Here is a 23,089-nt window from a genome sequence, read left to right on the forward strand (position 1 = left end):
AGGGCTGCTGCATGGCGGACCTGTGCAGGTGTTGAGGGCTGCTGCATGGCGGACCTGTGCAGGTGTTGAGGGCTGCTGCATGGCAGACCTGTGCAGGTGTTGAGGGCTGCTAGCATAGGAGGTGTTTAGAGCTATAGCCGCAGATTCCTCCTTCAGACCCACAGACTCAACTACCACAGCTGTGCCAGACCGCCCGCTCATCACATCAGGTGTCCAGGTCTCCTCTGTTCCCTGAACAAACCATGTCCCTTTCCCAGCAGTATCTTAGGGCAAACCATTCCCATCTGGAACTCTCCCCACTCACTCTTTGATTTTCATTTTATCTTACTATTTTTTTTTTCATTTTTTAATATGTAGCTAAGGATGGCCTTGAACTTAAAAAATTATTTATTAGTATTGCATGTGTTGTAGTTTTGTTTTTTTTTTTTTACTCTTTTGGCTCTTTGCTCTTTTGGGAGGTCTGCCACACAGCTACCAAATAAATACACACATGGAGACTTATTATTACTTATAAATGCCTGCCTTAGCTTGGCTTATTTCTAGCCAGCTTTTCTTAAATTATCCCATCTACCTTTTGCCTCTAGGATTTTACCTTTCTCTATTTTTGTATATCTTTCCTTTCCTTACTCCATGTCTGGCTGTGTAGCTGGCCCTTTCTTTTCTCGGTCCTTCATCTTCTCTTCCCAGATTTCTCCTTCTGTATATCCTCTCTGCCTGCCAGCCCCCTCCTATCCTTTCTCCTGCCTTGCTATTGCCTGTTCAGCTCTTTATTAGACCATCAGGTGTTTTAGACAGGCACATAACACAGCTTCACAGAGTTAAACAAATGCAACATATAAGAATGCAGCACATCTTTGCATCATTAAACAAAGGTTCCACAGCATAAATGAATGTAACATACACCTTAAAATAATATTCCACAACAGTGTGTGCTCATGCATGCATGTGTGTGTGTGTGTGTGTGTGTGTGTGTTTGTGGTGTATACATGTGAGTGTGAAATTGTGTGCGTGTACCTGGGTCCATGAATATGCATGTGTGCATAAATATGTGTGCACGGGGTGAGTGTGTGTGCATGCATGTGGGGGTCTGAGGGCGACTTTGTAGCGTTCTCTGCTCTTTCACGGATCCTGGTTAACAGGGCTGTCATGCCTGTGTGAAGCTTTGCGGCTGCTGAGCCATCTCTCCAGCCTCTCGATTTAGTCTAAGATTTTTTATTGTATTTATTTTGTGGAGGAGAAAGAGTACACATAAAGACCAGAAGCCAAGCCTCGGGAGTCGGTCCTCTGCTGTACCCGGCTACAGTAACTTACCAGCCAAGGTCACCTGATACGACCACGAGGAATTCAACCAGGCCGGTTGGAGGGGCCACAGCACAATTGAGGCTGTGACAGTTTTATTGAGAGCAATCAGACTTTTTATACCTTTATTAGAAACAGAATATAATGGCAGCTGTCAGGATCAATACAGTTATGGTTGCCAGGACACAGTGAAGTTGGCGAGTCATACAGGGCACACACGATTAATGTCTAAGACCAATTGTCCTGTCAAGCTTCCCTGTTCTCTTGACTGCTAAGGGAGCACACAGAGAAACACAAAGCGGCCTTAATACTTCACTGCCTGGGGGAGTACATCAGTCTCTCAGGAACTGGAAGGCGCACAGTGCCCCAGGAGCCACAGACTTTAGCCTGAAAAACCCAAGACACCCGCCTTTCAAGGTGGCCAGGCCAAGCCAGCTCCGTGGTTCCCTGCACTTTCCTACCACCCTGCAGGTTCTAGGGATCATAGGGTCATCAGGCTTGCTGAAAATAGCCTCTACCTGCTGAGCCATCTCACTAGCCCTGGTTCTTAGTTAAGATGTGTCCTGTGAGCGTCACCAGCCTAGGTTAAACCAGCCCTGGACTCTCAGTGTCCTTCACATTGCCAGGGAGCACTCACCAGTGCTTTTTGAATAACGGATTGTGTGCTAAATGTTTTGGTTACAGTCCATTCCCCACCCACCCCCACCTCCCCACTCCCGCTTGACAGAGCTTCCTTTGGGGAGGCAGGAGCGTGTCTGTGTTGATACCTGTCTCTGCATTCCTTCCTGATCTCGTGCCCTCACTGGCTAGGACAGCCCGTGACTGGACTAGTGAAGGGGATAAATGGGAACACAGGTCAGCACCAGCAGCAGCCAGGCGCCTGAGGTCCTAGAGGCTCAGCAAAGTTTGCCACAGTTATCTAGATACATCTGCTACCGGAGCAGGCAGGACCCGCCTCTGCCGTCTCTGCTGTCACCCCGGCTCACAGCAGATCTGATGGCTGTGAATGGGAACTCCAGCTGCCTGCAGTGTGCCTTCAGTCTTCGGGGAGTCTCACCACTTTGCCATTGTTGACGAGACTGCCTCTGTAACCTGTCTCTTTGAGCAGTTAGTGGAAATTGGAGAGGGAAGAGGGGACAAGCAGGAAGCTGAGGCCTTTCGGACTTGGAAGCACCTGCAGTGCCCATGCCCATTGGGCCGTGTCTGAGTGACTCCACTTTCTCTCTAATAGTTCTCCAGAAACCTGCACAGCACCTTTGTGCTTTCAGAGGTTTGGGTGGCCAGAGTTGGGTGCTGTGGTGTGTTACACAGATATCCAGGAGGTAGATGGCCTGTTTTGCTCTTTCGGGAGCCCAGCACTGCCCTCCGGAGCTATCCTGGAGGACTGACTCCTTCCTTCCTGTGGTGTCAAGCATACAGTGGTTCTCACTGCAGCCCCCAGGCCTCTGTGTCAGTTCTCATCCTTCCATATCCTCGTCCCAGTGAAGCAGGCCCAGCAGGCCAGGGTATGCAGAGGGAACCACGGCCACCACCCTCTCCTCACCTCTGGCTCTTCTCTCCCCAGAACCGGTTCTCCGACTATGAGAAGCGAAAGGTAAGGCCCTCCCTGCCACTTTTCCTCTGGAAGATCGCAGCTCCTCAGAGACTTGGGGGACAGCTTCCTTCTGGCTTGCTTTAGACATAGAAGGCAGGCAGCTTGTCCCCACAGGAGCAGAAGATGCTGGAGAAGCTGGAGTTTGAGCGGCGCCTGGACCTCGGGCAGCGAGAGCATGCCGAGCTGCTGCAGCAGAGCTACAGTCACAAGGATGAGATCCTGCAGTCAGTCAAGCAGGTGAGTGGCCACACACCAGCCTGCCTGTGCCCCGGGGAGTGGCCACACACCAGCCAGCCTGTGCCCCGGGGAGTGGCCACACACCAGCCTGCCTGTGCCCCGGGGAGTGACCACACACCAGCCTGCCTGTGCCCTGGGGAGTGACCACACACCAGCCTGCCTGTGCCCCGGGGAGTGGCCACACACCAGCCTGCCTGTGCCCCGGGGAGTGGCCACACACCAGCCAGCCTGTGCCCCGGGGAAGTGGCAGAGCAGGGGATTAAGCTGTCCCACCATCCCCCTGGAAGCAAGAATGGAAGTCCTGACTAGATACCCTGGCCAGCCTCCTTGGGTACAGTGGACACTCATAGGCCTAGTGGGGAGGGAGGGACGAGCCCAAGGTCACAGAGGGCATGTAGAAAGTGAGATAGGAACTCCACTGTCCTTCCCCCAGTCAAACCCCGACTGTCTGCATCTGGGGTCCCTGTGCCTCCCCTGCTGCAGGAGCAGACACGGCTGGAGCAGGGCCTGAGTGAGCGCCAGCGCTGCCTCGATGCAGAGCGGCAGCAGCTGCAGGAGCAGCTGAAGCAGACCGAGCAGAGCATCGCCAGCCGCATCCAGAGACTCCTGCAGGACAATCAGAGGTCAGTCTGGCCAGCCCCAGATGCCCTCTGAGGGCAGGACAGTCTTCACCCTGCCCAAGCATTCCTCTGCCAGGATCCAAGGAAGGCGGTTCAGTGCTCTGATTTGCAGAGAGCCTATCCTGGGGATTACAGACAGTCCTCTGTCACAGGACTGCTGACTGCACTTCTCCCCAAGGCCCATTCCCCCTCTACATATTAGCAGGTGAAAACCACAGCCTGCTCCTGCATTCGGCTTCCAAGTAGCCTGTTTCCTGAGGGCATCCGCTCATCCTGTAGGTAACTAACTGTCTTACATAGGAACTACCAAGAGCCGTTCTTGATGGGGTTGGAGAGAAAGGAGCCGAGTAGAAATCTCAAGTCTGAAAACATCTGGTTAGGGGTCCACCACAGGAAGATTCTAGAAACTGGCTGTAGCCACATGCTCCACTAGCTCCTGCTTCCTTCTTCCTGGCCTTGGGTCCCCTTTCTTCTGTCATCTGTCAGTGACAGAGTCAGTGAGTGCAGGAGAGGAGATGCCCGGCTGGTGCTTCTGTGCCAGGCGCTCTGTGTTCCCACACTTGTGGTTTTTTCCAAGACAAGTTTCTCTGTATAGCCCTGGCTGTCCTGGAACTCGTTCTGTAGACCAGGCTGGCCTTGAACTCAGAGATCAATGGCCTTTGCCTCCCAAGTGCTGGGATTAAAGGTCTGTGCCACCACCTTATCCAGCCGCCTAAGAAGTACTTAGACTCTCCTGTCACAGAGAGCCTTAGAGGGCTTCACAGCCTGAGAACAGAGCTCCTGGGTAGTGAGCTCAGTGTGTGGTGAGGTGGGCAGCTTGGTTAGAAGCAGCATCGCTGGTGCTCACAGGGCCCATCTCTGGTTTTTCCCACAGGCAGAAAAAGAGTTCTGAGATTCTGAAGTCACTGGAGAATGAGAGGTGAGTGACCCTCTAGGACCAGTGTCTAGAGACAGTTCCCAGGGGCACTCCAGCTCTGGGGGACATGGCAACCGAGGGTGCTCACTGCTTTGGGGGACATGGCAACCTAGGGTGCTCACAGCTCTGGGGAATGGATATCTGGGGTGCTCACAACTCTCGGGAATAGGTATCCTGGGGTGCTCACAGCTCTGGGGAATGGCTACCCTGGGGTACCCACTGCTCTGGGGAATGGATACCCTAGGGTGTGCTCACTGCTCGGGGGAATATATACCCTGGGTGTGCTCACAGCTCTGGGGAGTAGACACCCTGGGGCACTTAGAGCTCTGAGGAATGGATACCCTGGAGTGCTCACTGCTCTGGGGAATGGATATCCTGGGGTGCTCACTGCTCTGGGGAATGGATACCCTGGGTGTGCTCACAGCTCTGGGGAGTAGACACCCTGGGGCGCTCACAGCTCTGGGGAAAGGGAGCCATAGGCTCCTTCCCTTGTACTGGGAAGTCTCCCTGGCACTCTAGGAGAATTACCTCTTGGCATCTAGTTAATAATAGCTCTTCTTTTAGTTTCTTTTTTTTTTTTAATTTATTTATTATGTATACAGTGTTCTGCTGGCATGTTTGTCTTCACTCCAGAAGAGGGCACCGATCTCATTACAGATGGTTGTGAGCCACCATGGGGTTGCTGGGGATTGAACTCAGGACCTCTGGAAGAGCAGCCAGTGCTCTTAACCTCTGAGCCATCTCTCCAGTCCTTCTTTTAGTTTCTTAAAATAAATGTACACTCTCGAGAAAAACTTAGAAATATGAAAGAAGGAAGATGGATCTGTAATGCCCGTCTGTATTTCAGCTATAAAACATGTTTAAAAATTCACATTTAGTCCAGGTACAGTGGTACACGCATTTAATCCCAGCACTAAGGAGGCAGAGGCAATCAGATCTCTGTGAGTTGTAGGCCAGCCTGGTCTACAAAGTGAGCTCCAGAACACCCAGGGCTACATAGACAGACCCTGTCCTAAACCGGAAATAAATGAATAAAGATTTTTAAAATCCACATTTGTAGAAATAAAAGAAATGTGATACTTCTGGCCCCCAAACCACAGCTGCTCAGGTTCCTTAAATAAAGTGAAATATTTGCCTAGAGCAGTAGTTCTCAACCTGTGGGTCATGACAAGGAATTTAATGACCCTTTCAACAGTGGTCTCCTAAGACCATCGGAAAACACAGATATTTACATTCTGATTCATAACAGTAGCAGAGTTACAGTTACGAAGTAACAACGAAAATGATTTTATGGTTGGGGGTCACCACAACATGAGGAACTGGATTAAAGGGTTGCAGCGTTACGAAGGGTGGGAACCACTGGCCTAGAGCCTCATACACTTCCCTGTCTGCTGTACATGCTTTGTGATACCCGATACAGTGTAGATGCTATGCAAATAGCAACTCTGCTCCATTGCTTAGGAGATCGCAGGGGGAAACACACTCATACCAGTATAGACACAAGACTTTTCCAAATATTGTTGATCAGCAGTTGCTTGGACCTGCAGACAGAACCTACAGATACAAAGACCAACTGTATCCCTCGTTGCTAGAAGTGGGCAGCATCAGAGCAGCGTGGACACAGCTGTAGGCAGAAGTTTCTGTCCCGCCAGCAACTCCCGAATATCCCCCGCCACTTCCCAAGTAATTGACTCGGAGGCCTATTAGTATTACTTATAAATGCTCGGCTGGTAGCTCAGGCTTATCTCTAACTAGCCCTTACACTTTAATTAACCCACAATTCTTATCTATGCTTAGCCACGTGGCTTGGTACCTTTGCTCAGTACAGCATTCTCATCTTGCTTCCTCTGCGTCTGGCTGGCGACTCCTGACTCCATCCTCCTTCTTCCCAGCATTCTCAACTTGGCTTTCCCACCTAACTTCCTGTCCAGCTACCAGCCAATCAGCACTTTATTAAACCAATTCGAGTGACAAATCTTTACAGTGTACAAGAGGATTATTCCACAGCACGCAGTGTAGCTCTTGAGATGTTTTGCATGTGGAAAGCAAAGGGTCCATCCCCAGGGTTGTGCTGGGCGTCTGTGGTGGACAGGAAGTACGGGCGGTGGCCTAAGTTTTCTCTCTGTCTTGGGATTTACCAAGACATCAGAGAAAGTAATAGTCACAGTTGGCGTGCAGCTGTCGTTCTAGCGTTAGGGAAGTGAAGCGGAAGTTCAGAAGGATCAGGAGTTCAAGGCCAGCTTCTACATAGTGAGTACTCATACCAGAAAGGGACTGAGAGATGGCTCAGTAGAGAGCTTCCCACACAGGATGAGGGTCTGAGTTCAGACCATCCTTAGCCTCTGCATAAAACCTAAGCATGAGAGTGCATCCCGCCATTGCAGGACGGGGGTGGGCTGGGGTGGGGGGGGGGGTGTAGAAACAGGAATCTGTAAAGCTTTGGCTGGCCATCGGGGAGAAACTCAAGACTTCAGGTTCAATGAGAAACCTTGTCTCAAAATAAGGTAGAAAGGAACAGAGGGAAACATGCAGCATTGACCTTTGGCCTCCACAAACAATACTTGTACACACACGCATGCTCACGTGCATGTACACGCACATGCACAAGTGTGGTGGTGCACGTCTGTAATCCTAGCACTCAGGATCACAAGCTCAAGACCAACCTGGTCTACATAGGAAGTTCCAGGCTAGCCTAGGCCTGTCCAAAAGAAAAAAATGTAAGGGAAAGGAAGAAAAGAGAAAGACAGACGGATAAATGATGGTGGGAAGGGCTGGCACCATTGCCTGTCGTGTCCGTCTCCCAACCCCCAAGTGGCTACTGTGACTCTTTCCTGATTCTCCTGGGTCCCCACAATAACAGTATCTCTGAACTGTCCTGGGAACCCCCTCTCCCCAGCCGCCTCAGCCCTCACCACAGGAGGATCTTCAGAATGCTCCCTGGGGTCTGTCCTGCCCAGGCCAGCTGTGTGGCTGCAGGCCTAGCTCAGTGGGAGCTGGAGGCACCATCCATTCTGCTACTACTAACAGACCATGTCTGGGGCTGGGCTAGGCCAGGCCCAGAGGACAGCCCCGTATCAGGTGGCAGCAGGTAGAGCCTCTCGGAGGGTCCAGGCCTTTGAACTGAGTCACACTCAGGAACATGCAGGGTGCTGAGTGATGGAGGCACTCTTGGCACGTGAGAGCACAAAAGCACACAGCATGCACCGTGTGTGGAAAGTTACCTGTAAGTTTTTTACTTCTTACGTCATGGATGTAGTTTTGTGCCCAAAGCCTTGTTTGTAGAGGGCTGGAGAGACGGCTCAGCAGTTACAAGCACTAGCGGCTCTTCCGGAGGACCCGGGTTCAATCCCCAGCACCCATATGGCAGCTCACAACCATCTGTAACTCTAGGTCCAGGGGATCTGACAGCCTCTTGCGGCCTGTGGACACTAGGCATGAGTGTGGGACGCATGCATACATGTAGGCAAAACAAAAAAACCAACTATATACATGGGGGCTGGAGAGATGGATCAGCGGTTAAGAGCACTGCTTGTTGTTCCAGAGGTCCTGAGTTCAATTCCCAGCACCCACATGGTGGCTCACAACCATCTGTAATGAGATCTGGTGCCCTCTTCTGGCCTGCAGGTGTATATGTAGATAGAACACTGTACACATAATAAATAAATAAACAAATAAATACAACTACACACATAAAATAATATCTTTTAAAACCTTCTCAGAAGGCAGAGGCAACAGCCAGGGCTACACAGTAGAGAGACCCTGCGTCAGAACAAGCAAAACAATAAAAACCTTCAAAGCCGTCTTTAGGCTACTGTCCCCTTAGACGCCATAAGTGGACATTTTTGGGGTGAATGCGAAGATTCAGGTGAGGATGTGACTTTCACAGACCCGTGGGCAGTGTACACTCCTGGGCAGCGCACGAAGGTGCCCCAAGGTCTGAAGTGACCAGCTCAACAGCGGGCAGTGTCCGTGATCTCAGCCTGCCCTGCCCTTCAGTGGACCAGGGTGTTAGGTGCCTTCCTATTTGTTCATAGTATTGACTCCTAACGTTGGTGGCCCACTGTCCTCAAGAGTAATCATCTTCTACACGAGATCCTTTGAAGCTAAGGCTCAAGGTTAACATCCTCAGATATGTGTGGTGCTGTGGGCATGCAGCATGGATTGGCATATCAGGGCAGACTTCCTGGAGGAGGAAGGGTCTATCTCGTAAGATTCTAGTTGGAATGAATGGATGGGTTTTGATTTTGTCTTTTTTTTTTTTTTTTTGGTCTTCCTAGAATAAGAATGGAACAGTTGATGTCCATAACCCAGGAGGAGACAGAGAACCTGAGGCAACGTGAGATCGCCTGTGAGTTGTGGGGTGGGAACAATGAGAGTGCTTGTGGACATTTCTTGTGGGTAGACTGTCCCTCTCAGTCTCATGTGGAGGGTACTGAGTGTCCACCCTGAGGAAGGACAGCCTGGTCTGTTGTGGCGCTCAGGCCCTGGGGTCAGGCAAGCTTGGATTCTGAGTCTCGAGTTTCCTGTCTGTAGAATGGGGGGAAACTACAGTTACCTGCCTGCCACACAGGACTGCTGGGGATCCGATGGGGTCATTCCTGAGCATGCCACAAACCTGGCTGCTCTGGCTTCTGCCACTGAGGGCCAGGGTCAGCCTCACTTGGCGACTCTTTCCCTTGCTGATGTGCCCAGTTGGCCCTGGGTTCCACATGGTCAGCGCTGATGTGACTTGATCGAGACCAGCATTGAGAACTTGCAGCCACATGCCGAGGAAGGCCTTGGAGGCAGTGCCTGTCCTTAGCTGAAATGAAGATTGGCCACCCCATCTTTGAGGCCTTTGTCATGGAGGGGCTTTCTGTGTGCCAACTCGCCACACACGTGCTCACCACACCGGGGACCCCTCACTGCCAGCTCTGTTAAAGGTTACTGTCACCATCTGTTAAAGAAATCACCAGATGTTTAAGTTAATTTCACAGAGCTGGGACCAGCGTCCAGCGCTTTGTGTTTTCAGCCTTTCAAACCTCCCAGTTGCTGTTGCTTTGATTGAACCCAGGGCCTAGCACACGCTAGGCAAGCACACTACCGTAACTGAGCTACCCTGCCCCCTTACAAGTTTTATAACTTAGAAAAAAAATCAACAAGGAAACAGGAGAGCTGGCTCGGTGGTTAGAAGCATAGGCTGCTCTTCCAAAGGACCTGGATTCAAATTCCAGCACTTCGTGGTGGCTCACGACCATCTGTAACTCCAGCCCAGGGGATCCAGCGCCCCCTTCTGGCCTCCACAGGCAGTCACACACACACAACACCCATACACATGATTTTTTGTATTTTAAAGAATTCAACAAAAAATAACAAAGAGGGAGTGCTATTTTGGGTTTTTCAAGACAGGGTTTCTCTTTGTAACAGGCCTGGCTGTCCCGGAACTCGCTTTGTAGACCAGGCCTTAAACTCACATAGATCTGCCCACCTGCCTCTGCTTCCTGAATGCTGGGACTAAAGGTGTGTGCCACCAGCACCCAGCAATATAGATAATTTTTTTAAGGCTGGGTACTGGTGCTCATCTGCAGTCAGAGAACTCAGGATGCTGAGGCAGGAGGATTGGGAGTCCAAGGCCAGTCTGGCTATTTGGCAAAACTGTCAAGGAAGGAAGGAAGGAAAGAGGAAGGGACTTGGTTAAGAATGACGGTCCAGCAGGAAGCAGGGAGCCCTCTGGGCCTGTCCTTAGCAGGGAGCCCCAAGAGCAGCCACCTTTTCCCAGCAGCTCACAGCCTTCTCTCCACAGCGGCCATGCAGCAGATGCTGACCGAGAGCTGTAAGAGCCGGCTCATCCAGATGGCCTATGAGTCTCAGAGGCAGAGCCTGGTCCAGCAGGCCTGTTCCAGGTAAGGTAAGGAAGAGCGTGTGTTCCCAGGTGAGGGCTCCGAGAGAGTCAGCTGGGGGTCCAAGAGTGGAGCGAAAGCTGAACCCTGACTCCCCAGGCCATCCCAGCCTTGGCAGTGTTACCAGGACAGAGATGGCCAGCCTCTGGGTTTCCCCGTCTAGACTCGTCATGAGTCAGGGTTAGGCAGCGATGAAGGGAAGGTTATCTACCTCTGGGCCCATCCTGTGTGCCGGGGGCTGGCCTGTGTATGGAGACGGTACTGTTAGCTATCCCCCTGTACATCAAAGCTGAGCTTCTGGGGGGCATAGTCAAAACAAAACAAACAAGCAATTCAAGTCTTGGCCGGGCATGGTGGCACACGTTTGTTAAGTAGAGGCAGGAAGATCATGGGTAAACTACCTGGTGAATTCAGCACCCATTTGAGCTACGTGAGAGCCTGTCTACACACACACACACACACACACACACACACACACACACACAGGACTAGAGAGTTGGCTCAGCTGTTTAAAGCACTGGCTGTGCTTGTAGAGGACCAGAGTTCAGTTTGCAACACCCACATGATGGCTCCAGAAAACACCAAAACAATTTTAAAGTTAGTGTGAAGGAAACTCGAAGCTGACATCTTGATGCTTGGGAAGCCTGAGGTTGCAGGTTCTGTGCCGGTCACCAGGCCTGTTGTACAGAGTACAGCCAGTGTAGAAATGCTGGAGGAACATTCCAGAAGCTGAACAGCTCACCGGGACGTCAAGAGGTGGTTGGGCAGGAGCTAGGCATCCACTTGAGGGGGGTGTTGTGAAAGAGACCCAGTGGAGGACCCGGGTGGTTCTCTGCCAGCTCGGAGTTCTACCCGCTCCCTGATGTCCATGAGACTGCACACTGCCCTCTGTAGTAGTGTTGAGTGATTGTTTATCTCGGTCTCCCCCAAGGTGCCCAGCACACAGTAGGTGCTCAGGAAATAGTGCGTAACTGTGCTGTTTTTCTGGCAGCATGGCGGAAATGGACAAGCGGTTCCAGCAGATTCTGTCATGGCAGCAGATGGATCAGAGCAAAGCCGTCAGCCAGATCCTTCAGGAGGTGAGCCCTTGCCAGGGGCCTGACTGCAGCCTCCTGTGGGACCAGGGACCTTGTGACCTTGGAGACATGGGAGCCTGAGCCTCCAGGCACAGCCCTCTGGTCCCTGACTCTAGAGACGCTCCCCTTCCCTCTCCCTGGACACCTATACCACCCTGGGTAGAGAGCTCCACCTAAGGACTTAGTGCCCAGAGGTGACCGGCGTCCTGCTCAGGAAGCCGGGGCAGGGCCTCTTGTTTCCACACATTCGCCCACCGCCTTCCCCTTTAGCTGAAGCTCAGACGGGGCTGTGGTCCTGAAGCCTTTTCCCTGAAGCTGGCCCTGGTCTGCCTTGCGCATGTCACAGCCTGTCCCTTTGTCTTTGTGTCGTCCCAGCCCTGCGCACCTGTCTTGTCCACTTCTCTTCCCAGCTCCGCTTTTCCCAAACTCGGATGATTTACTGTCTGTGGGACTCGCTGTTGGGGACCCTGGTCCTCAGGGAGGGCACCTGCCTCTAGTTAAGGAGACGCTGGGGATCTGGGTAGACTTGAAATGGGCAGCAGAAACAGCAGATTCCCTAGCATGCCTGAAGACCAAGGTTCCATCCCCAGCACCTCAGGAAACGGTGTGGTGGCATACACCTGTAATCCTGTCAAGGGGGGTGAATACAGGCGGATCAGAAGTTCAAGGTCATCCTCAGCTACGTAGGGAGTTGAAGTTTGAGACCAGCTTAGGGTACATAAGACCACCTCACCTCAAAAAATAAAAGAGTCTGGGTGTAGTGGTGTACCCCTTTAATGCTAGCACTCAGGAGGCAGAGTGGGGCGGATCTCTGTGAGTTTGTGGCCAGCCTGGGCTACAGAGAGAGTTCCGGGACAGCCAGGGAGACAGAGACTCTGTCTCAAAAATTAAAAAAAAAAAAGTAAAACAGAAAGAAAGAAAGAAAGAAAGAAGGAAAGAAAGAAGGAAGGAAGGAAAGAAGGAAAGAAAGAAGGAAGGAAGGAAAGAAAGAAGTTGAGTGCATAGTGTGGGACGTGGAAAGTATGGTGCCAGCCCTTAATTAACATAGGGAATGATGTTTAATAGAGGTATGTCAACCTTCCCTTCTGTTCACCCCCATTTCCCTCTTGTTCCCCTTCCCCCTCCCCCATCTCTTCCCCTTGCAGTAGTCCCCTGTGCTCATGTCTTTCCATCATAAATACATATATGAACTGTATATGTTTAAATCTAGAGTCCACACATAAGAGTAAACCCCGATATTTATCTTTCACTTAACATGGTGATCTCCAGGTCTTCCTGCAGACAACACAGTTTCGTTCTCCTTTATAGCTGCATAAGACACCGCGCGTGTGTGTGTGTGTGTGTGTGTGTGTGTGTGTGTGTGTGTGTGTGTGTGTGTGTACACGCATCACACTGTCTTTGCCCAGTGACCTAGGGTGTACATGTGCAGTTTAACGATGCAGTTTCTTTCTTGGTTTTGTTGTTGTGTGTGTTTGGATGGTCTGTCTGTTGATAAGAGAATGCTGAAGTCACCCACCATCTGTTCCTCTATGTACAGTATTATCTTGAGAAATTAAGTGAACCAGTATTTGGGGCACGCATACTTCCAATGCCACCTCCTCTCGCTAGAGTGTCCTTTTAGTAGCATTGACTTGTTTCATCCGTGGGGACCGGTTCTGGCTCGGAGTCCCCTTTGTCAGGTGTGACCCTCACTGCTGGTGCTTGGCTCCATTGCTCCTTGTTGGTCCTGTCTTTGCTGAGAAGGTGTTTCTACAGATAACAACAGCTTTTTGACCTTTAGTTGGAGGGCAAGGTCCGTTCACACTCAGGGCTGAGGGGCTTGCTGCTTGGTGACTTTACCTGCACTTTTCCCGATTGGTTTGGATTTCCTTTACGCTCTTCTTCCCCTCTCTCAGGTTCGTTGTGACTCTCTCATGTGTCCTTGTCAGGAAATTTACTCTTTGCGGGATCTCATGACTGTATTGCTTCTTTCTCTCTTCTTTTTCTGTTTTGTTTTTGTGTTTGTGTTTGTTTTTGTTTTTTTTTTTGAGACAGGGTTTCTCTGTGTAGTTTTGCACCTTTCCTAGATCTCGCTCTGTAACCCAGATTGGTCTCGAACTCACAGAGATCCGCCTGCCTCTGCCTCCCGAGTGCTGGGATTAAAGGCGTGCGCTGCCACTGCCCGGCTCTTTCTCTCTTCTTAAAGATCTGTTTCTTTTATTTTGTGTGTGAGCATTTTGCCTGCATGTGTACCACGTGCCGGCCGTGCCACGTGCCGGCTCTGCCCTTGGAGACCAGTTGTGGGATCCCTGGAATTGGAGTTACAGATGTTGCTGGTCAACATGTGGGTGCTGGGAACTGAACCCCGGAGCAGCCAGTGCTCTTAACCTCCGAGCCATCTCTCCAGCCCGGGTAGGAGTTACTTAAGAACATGTGCTGTGCTGGCTCTGTGATCCGGAACGGCTTCAGTTTCTCTGTGTCTTGAAATTCCATGCTTTCCCGGCTCCTAGGGTTTCTGCTAAGTCTGGCGCCATCCGCATCTTGTCTTTGTTAGGTGAGCTGATGTTTTTCAGTTGCTGCTTTTGAAAAATGATTACTACATTTATTTGGGGAGGGATACACAAGTGTCCTGGCATGGAGGTCAGAGGACAGCTTGTGGAGGCTGGTTCTCTCCTTCCACCATGTGGGTCTCAGGGCTTCTTCATGTGAGCCCTCAGGTCATGAGGCTTGATCGCAAGCACCTTTGCGGCGGCGGAGCCATCTTGCCTGCCCTCTTTAAGATTGTAACTTTGTATCTTTGTTTTGTAGTCTTAGCAGTTTAACTGAAAGTGGTGGGAAGCTTAGTTTCTGGTCGTTTGGGCGTTTCTGAGCACCTCTTGGTCTTTTGGATATTTGCTTTCCTAGATTTGAGAACTTTTCAGCTATAATTTTTTTTAATGTATTTGGGTGTTTTGCCTGCACTGCCCATGCAGCCCAGAAGTTCCTCTGGAACTGGAGTTACAGAACGAGTAAGCTGCCATGTGGGTGCTGGGAACTGAATGTGGATCCTCTGGAAGAACAGCTGCGCCGAGCTGTCTCTCCAGCCAAGATGTTGATTGGCAGTTACTTAACTCCAGGTTTGGAATTCAGCTACAATCTCACTGAATGGGTCTTATATGTACTTACTTTTTTTTTGGTTTTTCGAGACAGGGTTTCTCTGTGTAGTTTTGTGCCTGTCCTGGAAGTTCGCTCTGTAGACCAGGCTGTCCTTGAACTCACAGAGATCCTCCTGGCTCTGCCTCCAGAGTGCTGGGACTAAAGGCGTGCGCCACCACCGCCCTGCTATGCATTTACTTCTAATCTCCACTCCTGTCCCATGGATTCTTAAGTTTGGTCAGTTTGTGGTCATGTTTGAGTTTTGTTGTTGTTTTAATTTTTTAAATTAATTATTTTAGGGAGTATATGTATATTGTGTATTTGTGCACATGTGCATGCAGATAGGGGTGTGTGTGTGCATTTCTGTTTGTTTTGTTTCTGATTTTTATTTTTCAAAATCTCTTTTTTTAATGATTCATTTATTTGTGTGCATAGGTATTCTGGCTGCATGTATGTCTGTGAGGATGCTGGATCTCTTAGAGACGGAGTTACAGAAGAGGAGGAGGAATTGGGTCAGGTCTAAAGCAAACCCTATGTGAGCTGCTGTGTGGGTGCTGGGAATTGAACCTGGGTCCTTTGGAAGAAGGGCCCGTGCTCTGCACTGCTGCGCCGTCTCTCCAGCCCCAGAATCTCTATTTCCTTGCTGAGTTCTTCATCCATGTCAGCAGCATGTTCATGCCCACCTTCAGTGACTTCCTTTCTTCACCCATTTACCTGCTCTTACCCCCTCTGAAGCATTGATCTTTTGTACAGGTAGACTCTTGAATTCTTTGACTGGCGTTTCAACCATTTCAGTATCTTTGAATTGTGTGACTGGGGAGTGATGATCCTTTGGAGCGGTCATGTTGCCTTGAATTTCATTGTGTGTCTGCCTGGTGACATGCATGTCTGTTGGTTTGCGTACCGGTTCTGGTTTAATTTGGGCAGCTTCCTAGTAAGCAGACATCTCTTTTATATATATATAATTTCTTTATTTGTATTTTGTGTTCATTGGTGTTTTGTGTGCATGTATGTCTGTGTGAGGGTGTCGTATTTCCTGGAACAGGAGTTACAGACAGTTGTGAGCTGCCATGTGTGGGTGCTGGGAATTGAACCCAGGTCCTCTGGGAGAGCAGTCAGTGCTCTTAACCGCTGAGCCATCTCTCCAGCCCAAGCAGATGTCTCTTAAGGACTCAATCTTGAGTACCATTCAAAAAGGAGAGAGGAAAAAAGAAAAAAGAACCACTGATAGATAAGGTGTGGCTGTACCCTTCCCCCACTGAGGATCCAGGCCTGGAGTCACAGTGGGCAGCATCATGATTTTGCTGCAAGGCCTTCTGTTCCTCCGAGTTTGGGGCCATCCTTTCCCTCCTGTGGTCTCTGGTGTTCTTCTCGTTCTTCAGAATACCAGTTACCCTGACTCTTCTCAGTCCGTCATACAAACACAGATTCTCATCTTCCCTTTGACCCCAGAACCCTTACTAGTACCATTTTTTTATTTAAACAGATAAGATAAAAAGTTTACTGCTCAGCTGGGTGGTCATGGCACACTCCTTTAATCCCAGCACTCAGGAGGCAGAGGCAGGCGGATCTCTGAGTTGGAGGCCAGCCTGGTCTACAGAGTTGAGTTCTAGGACAGCCAGGGCTACACAGAGAAGCCCTGTCTCGAAAAACACACACACAAAAAAGTTACTTCTCCAACTGGGTGTGGTGGCATATGCTAGTAATCCACCACTCAGAAGACTGAGGCAGGATGATTGAGGCAGGATTCAAAACAACTTGAGTTACACAGACCCTGCATCAAAAGGAAGAAGAGAGGGGAGTTATCTCTCTGTCTCCCCAGAAACATAAAGTCACCCTGTTTTTAGGCAGATGTTGCTCTCTGTGGCTGGTGAGTGCCCTTGGGAGAGGCAGGGAGTGCAGCCTCAGCCGAGTGGTCTGTGTGTGTGGTCTGTTGCAGAGTGTGATGCAGAAGGCTGCATTTGAGGCTCTCCAGGTGAAGAAAGACCTGGCGCATCGGCAGATCAGGAACCAGGTGAGTGCGGCCGGGCCACCGGTCCTGCCCCCCTTACAGACCTGGCTCACCGGGGCAGCAGTCAAAAGACTCACATCTGTGGCTGGCCAGCTCGCGTGAGAGCTCTCCCTGGGAGGCCTTCTTTTCCCCAGCAGCCACCAGTGGGGCTGTTGCTTTGTGCCTTGAACAGCGCTGGAGATGGCCTCATCCCAGAACCTGGCCAGAGCCTGCTGGGCAAATACAGGGTGTGTTTCCATGATACATGGGCTGGAGAAAGGGCAGCTCTAACGTGACTCTTTGGGAAACTGGCCAGCTCAGACTCCAGTACCCCCATCAGCTCAAAATAACTGAACAGTGGCTTCTGGGGATGGGTTGGATTTCCCACTTGAGTGGACAGCCAGGTCCTAAGATCTGCTGAGGAAGGACCCTGGCTTGGTAGGAGGAGACCACCCTCCCATCCAGACTCCACTGCTGACCTGTGGAGTGGCCTTGGGCAGGGCCCCTGCTGGAGCTCGTGGGGCTGGGCCAGAGGCTCTGCAAGCTTTCAGGCTATGGGAACACACATCGCTTCGTGTTCGCACACTGAACCCCATGGTTTTGCATGCTCTCCTTTCTTTTTCTCTTCTTGTTTGACCTAAACCAACTGAATTTTTTTTTTTTTTATCTCCCTCTTTAATTTCAATCCCACATTGCCAGACATGAAGCTCATTCCTCTGACCAGGGATTGGTGGGGTCAGGGACTCAGGGTTGGAAGAGGCCACAGGGCCATTGACTGGCAGGGGTTAGAGAAGTCACTGGCTGTGGGGTCTGGGAGCATGTGGTGCCCCCCAGATATTCTCAATGACCCTGTTCCACTTCGGACCTTGAGCTGGGCTATCCCAAGGAAACATTCTCTCACCACTCTGCTCTGTGTCCTTGGACAAGTTCCTTAACCACACTGAGCGTCAGCTTCCTTACCTTGTGGTGAAGGCAGTAATACGCCCCAACAGCCAGAATACCAGTGAAATGATGCAGCTGCAGCCCTGCAGCGCACAGTAGGTGATCGGTCAATAACCGCAGCTCATTACTGAGTCACGTTTGTTACCTGCTGGCCCCCTTGACGGCCACATGGAAGATGTTCATGCCACAGTCCACAGATAAAGGCCCCAGTGATGAGCAGGAAGGAAGCCCCTCCATCTCACAGACTTTCACCCAGAGCCTACTCTGAGATGGGCCCCGTGCTGGGCTCTCGGTCAGAGATGTTGACCAAGACATGTATGTCCATGTTCCAGGCCACCCAGAGCCATGAAGTGGCAGCTTGTTTTTATTCCCTTTAGTGAGATCCCAAGGCGCACAAGCTCCGCTGTGTCCGGGGCTACCCAGCCTCCTGGCAAAGGTCTCTGGTCCCTGCTTGGCCAGGCAGCAGCAGCACCTAAGGGATCGTGTGATTGGCCATCAACGCCCCTGTCTCGTCTTCTGTTTAGATTAGGCTAATAGAGACTGAGTTACTGCAGCTGACACAGCTGGAGTTAAAGAGGAAGTCCCTGGACACAGAGACGCTGCAGGTATGTGAGGCTCCAGCCAGACAACGCCCTCACCCCATGCCCAACCCCAGAGCGGCTGCTCCTCAGGCCCAGGCACGGGTTTCCCCACAGACAGAGGGCAGGTCCAGCCCAATAGAGCCAGCATGGCCCAGGATCAAAGGCAGCTTGTGCTGGGCAAGAGGGTCAGAGGAAGGAAGGTTTCATTGCCAGGCCTGACGGGCACCATCACCATCTCTGCATATTCCCCTCTCTGGGCTGGTGGCTGTGTGGTCAGGCGGGCTTCAGGTCCTACTCTCTGGGCTGATAGTCCCTGTCGGGGGAGTCGTGGTATCTCAAGGGCATGTGAGCGAAGCTGGTTGCTCACAGACCCCCAGGGGCAGCACAGATTGGCACATAGCAGTCTGGACTAGACACTGGGACCTGGCTGTGGCTCACACACAGCCTGGCCATACAGCCTTGGCACATGGAGGAAAGGGGTGCCCTTCTCCCTTCCCTGGACCTCAGTCTCCCCAGACGCACACAGGAGCAGGGTAGGATGGCATGTGAACACATGCTCACGCCGGGCTTCTGAGCATTTTCCGTCTGTCACTGTCTGCCCAGGAGAGTCGAAGTTGACCCACAGCCTCCCAGAACTGAGGGTCCCGCTGCCCTAGGTGGCCTTAGACCTGTCATTATTTCCACTGGCCCCTCGTAAACACCTCTCTAAGGTGGGAGCCATTGTTCATGGCTGGCCTGTGTCATCAGCCCATCAGAGCATGTTCTGGGTGAGCCCCTGATGGTCTTCACAGATGAGGAGCTGGGCCGCACAGGGAAGCGGCCACCACTCTTGGTCCTTGCCCGTTTGGGTCACAGGGCTGTCACTGTTGGGACCTGCATGGGGTTTCCAAGGACAAGATGAGCTTGTGACCACAAAAACAGGGCAGTTGGCACGGTCTCCCTGTGTGGCAGCCTCCTCATCTGTGTGTGCCCCCCTCCTCCTCTGTGTATGATGCCCCCCCTCCTCTGTGTGCCCCCCTCCTCTGTGTGTGCCCCCTCTGTGTGTGTATGCCCCCCTCCTCCTCTGTGTATGATGCCCCCACTCCTCTGTGTGCCCCCTCCTCTGTGTGCCCCCCTCCTCTGTGTGCCCCCCTCCTCTGTGTGTGTGTGCCCCCCTCCTCCTCTGTGTATGATGCCCCCCTCCTCTATGTGCCCCCCTCCTCTGTGTGCCCCCCTCCTCTGTGTGTGCCCCCTCCTCTGTGTGTGTGCCCCCTCCTCTGTGTGTGTGCCCCCTCCTCTGTGTGCCCCCTCCTCTGTGTGCCCCCTTCCTCTGTGTGTGTGCCCCCTCCTTTGTGTATGTGTGCCCCCTCCTCCTCTGTGTGTGGCCCCCCTCCTCTGTGTGGTCCTCCCTCTGTGTGTGGTCCCCCTCCTCTGTGTGTGGTCCTCCCTCCTCTGTGTGTGGTCCCCCTCCTCTGTGTGTGGTCCTCCCTCTGTGTGTGGTCCCCCTCCTCTGTGTGTGGTCCCCCTCCTCTGTGTATGGTGCCCCCCTCCTCTGTGTGGTCCTCCCTCCTCTGTGTGTGGCCCCCCTCCTCTGTGTGTGGCCCCTCCTCTGTGTATGGTGCCCCCCTCCTCTGTGTGGTCCTCCCTCCTCTGTGTGTGGTTCCCCCTCCTCTGTGTGTGGTCCCCCTCCTCTGTGTGTGGTCCCCCTCCTCCTCTGTGTGGTCTCCCTCCTCTGTGTGATCCTCCCTCCTCTGTGTGGTCCTCCCTCTGTGTGTGGTCCTCCCTCTGTGTGTGGTCCTCCCTCCTCTGTGTGTGGTCCTCCCTCCTCTGTGTGTGGTCCTCCCTCTGTGTGTGGTCCTCCCTCCTCTGTGTGTGGTCCTCCCTCCTCTGTGTGTGGTCCTCCCTCCTCTGTGTGTGGTCCTCCCTCCACTGTGTGTGGTCCCCCTCCTCCTCTTTGTGGTCCTCCCTCCTCTGTGTGGTCCTCCCTCTGTGTGGTCCTCCCTCCTCTGTGTGTGGTCCCCCTCCTCTGTGTGGTCCTCCCTCCTCTGTGTGGTCCCCCTCCTCTGTGTGGTCCTCCCTCCTCTGTGTGTGGTCCCCCTCCTCTGTGTATGGTGCCCCCCTCCTCTGTGTGTGGTCCCCCCTCTGTGTGTGGTCCTCCCTCCTCTGTGTGTGGTCCTCCCTCCTCTGTGTGTGGTCCCCCTCCTCTGTGTGGTCTCCCTCTGTGTGGTCCTCCCTCCTCTGTGTGCTCCTCCCTCCTCTGTGTGGTCCTCCCTCCTCTGTGTGTGGTCCCCCTCCTCTGTGTGGTCCTCCCTCCTCTGTGTGGTCCCCCTCCTCTGTGTGTGGTCCTCCCTCCTCTGTGTGTGCCCCCTCCTCTGTGTGTGGTCCCCCTCCTCTGTGTGTGGTCCTCCCTCCTCTGTGTGTGCCCCCTCCTCTGTGTGTGTGCCCCCTCCTCTGTGTGTGGTCCTCCCTCCTCTGTGTGTGGTCCTCCCTCCTCTGTGCGTGGTCCCCCTCCTCTGTGTGTGTGCCCCCTCCTCTGTGTGGTCCTCCCTCCTCTGTGTGTGGTCCTCCCTCCTCTGTGTGTGGTCCTCCCTCCTCTGTGTGTGGTCCTCCCTCCTCTGTGTGTGGTCCCCCTCCTCTGTGTGTGTGGCCTCCCTCCTCTGTGTGGTCCCCCTCCTCTGTGTGTGGTCCCCCCTCCTCTGTGTGTGGTCCTCCCTCCTCTGTGTGGTCCTCCCTCCTCTGTGTGTGGTCCTCCCTCCTCTGTGTGTGGTCCCCCCTCCTCTGTGTGGTCCTCCCTCCTCTGTGTGTGTGCCCCCTCCTCTGTGTGTGCCCCCTCCTCTGTGTGTGGTCCTCCCTCCTCTGTGTGGTCCTCCCTCCTCTGTGTGTGGTCCTCCCTCCTCTGTGTGGTCCTCCCTCCTCTGTGTGTGGTCCTCCCTCCTCTGTGTGTGGTCCTCCCTCCTCTGTGTGTGGTCCCCCTCCTCTGTGTGTGTGGCCTCCCTCCTCTGTGTGTGTGGTCCTCCCTCCTCTGTGTGTGGTCCTCCCTCTGTGTGTGGTCCTCCCTCTGTGTGTGGTCCTCCCTCTGTGTGTGGTCCTCCCTCTGTGTGTGGTCCTCCCTCCTCTGTGTGTGGTCCTCCCTCCTCTGTGTGTGGTCCCCCTCCTCTGTGTGTGTGGCCTCCCTCCTCTGTGTGTGTGGTCCTCCCTCCTCTGTGTGTGTGCCCCCTCCTCTGTGTGTGGTCCTCCCTCCTCTGTGTGTGTGGTCCTCCCTCCTCTGTGTGTGCCCCCTCCTCTGTGTGTGGTCCCCCTCCTCTGTGTGTGTGGTCCTCCCTCCTCTGTGTGTGTGCCCCCTCCTCTGTGTGTGTGGCCTCCCTCCTCTGTGTGTGTGGTCCTCCCTCCTCTGTGTGTGTGCCCCCTCCTCTGTGTGGTCCTCCCTCCTCTGTGTGTGGTCCTCCCTCCTCTGTGTGGTCCTCCCTCCTCTGTGTGTGGTCCCCCTCCTCTGTGTGTGTGCCCTCCTCTGTGTGTGGTCCCCCTCCTCTGTGTGTGGTCCTCCCTCTGTGTGTGGTCCTCCCTCCTCTGTGTGTGTGGCCTCCCTCCTCTGTGTGTGGTCCTCCCTCCTCTGTGTGTGTGCCCCCTCCTCTGTGTGGTCCTCCCTCCTCTGTGTGTGGTCCTCCCTCCTCTGTGTGGTCCTCCCTCCTCTGTGTGTGGTCCTCCCTCCTCTGTGTGTGGTCTCCCTCCTCTGTGTGGTCCTCCCTCCTCTGTGTGTGGTCCTCCCTCCTCTGTGTGTGTGCCCCCTCCTCTGTGTGTGCCCCCTCCTCTGTGTGTGTGGTCCTCCCTCCTCTGTGTGTGTGGTCCCCCTCCTCTGTGTGTGTGGCCTCCCTCCTCTGTGTGTGTGGTCCTCCCTCCTCTGTGTGTGGTCCCCTCCTCTGTGTGTGGTCCCCTCCTCTGTGTGTGGTCCCCCTCCTCTGTGTGTGGTCCTCCCTCCTCTGTGAGGTCCTCCCTCCTCTGTGTGTGGTCTCCCTCCTCTGTGTGGTCCTCCCTCCTCTGTGTGTGGTCCCCCCCCTCTGTGTGGTCCTCCCTCCTCTGTGTGTGGTCCTCCCTCCTCTGTGTGTGGTCCCCTCCTCTGTGTGTGGTCCTCCCTCCTCTGTGTGTGGTCCCCCTCCTCTGTGTGTGGTCCCCCTCCTCTGTGTGTGGTCCTCCCTCCTCTGTGTGGTCCCCCTCCTCTGTGTGGTCCTCCCTCCTCTGTGTGTGGTCCCCCTCCTCTGTGTATGGTGCCCCCCCTCCTCTGTGTGTGGTCCCCCCTCTGTGTGTGGTCCTCCCTCCTCTGTGTGTGGTCCTCCCTCCTCTGTGTGTGGTCCCCCTCCTCTGTGTGGTCTCCCTCTGTGTGGTCCTCCCTCCTCTGTGTGCTCCTCCCTCCTCTGTGTGGTCCTCCCTCCTCTGTGTGTGGTCCCCCTCCTCTGTGTGGTCCTCCCTCCTCTGTGTGGTCCCCCTCCTCTGTGTGTGGTCCTCCCTCCTCTGTGTGTGCCCCCTCCTCTGTGTGTGGTCCCCCTCCTCTGTGTGTGGTCCTCCCTCCTCTGTGTGTGCCCCTCCTCTGTGTGGTCCTCCCTCCTCTGTGTGTGGCCCCTCCTCTGTGTGTGGTCCCCCTCCTCTGTGTGTGTGGTCCTCCCTCCTCTGTGTGTGTGCCCCCTCCTCTGTGTGTGTGGCCTCCCTCCTCTGTGTGTGTGGTCCTCCCTCCTCTGTGTGTGTGCCCCCTCCTCTGTGTGGTCCTCCCTCCTCTGTGTGTGGTCCTCCCTCCTCTGTGTGGTCCTCCCTCCTCTGTGTGTGGTCCCCCTCCTCTGTGTGTGTGCCCTCCTCTGTGTGTGGTCCCCCTC

General features: G+C 53.4%; 1 protein-coding gene across 7 annotated transcripts in view; it reads left to right on the forward strand.

The window, feature by feature from the left end:
• Lrsam1 (leucine rich repeat and sterile alpha motif containing 1) overlaps nucleotides 1–23,089 on the forward strand; it is a 56,902-nt gene that overhangs the window by 22,544 nt on the left and 11,269 nt on the right. For 5 of the 7 annotated variants that reach the window (XM_052725975.1, XM_052725974.1, XM_052725977.1 and 2 more), the window contains 9 exons: nucleotides 2,864–2,893; nucleotides 3,008–3,130; nucleotides 3,614–3,753; nucleotides 4,625–4,669; nucleotides 8,944–9,014; nucleotides 10,449–10,548; nucleotides 11,537–11,624; nucleotides 16,675–16,749; nucleotides 18,192–18,272. In XM_052725975.1, the coding sequence (XP_052581935.1) occupies nucleotides 2,864–2,893; nucleotides 3,008–3,130; nucleotides 3,614–3,753; nucleotides 4,625–4,669; nucleotides 8,944–9,014; nucleotides 10,449–10,548; nucleotides 11,537–11,624; nucleotides 16,675–16,749; nucleotides 18,192–18,272 (753 nt within the window). The remainder of the gene's footprint in view (nucleotides 1–2,863; nucleotides 2,894–3,007; nucleotides 3,131–3,613; nucleotides 3,754–4,624; nucleotides 4,670–8,943; nucleotides 9,015–10,448; nucleotides 10,549–11,536; nucleotides 11,625–16,674; nucleotides 16,750–18,191; nucleotides 18,273–23,089) is intronic. The other 2 variants (XM_052725978.1, XM_052725979.1) reach the window with 1 other exon arrangement.

The sequence above is a fragment of the Peromyscus californicus genome, unplaced genomic scaffold (genome assembly GCF_007827085.1).
Source record: "Peromyscus californicus insignis strain IS unplaced genomic scaffold, ASM782708v3 Scaffold_7__1_contigs__length_154581171, whole genome shotgun sequence".
Lineage (NCBI taxonomy): Eukaryota > Metazoa > Chordata > Mammalia > Rodentia > Cricetidae > Peromyscus > Peromyscus californicus.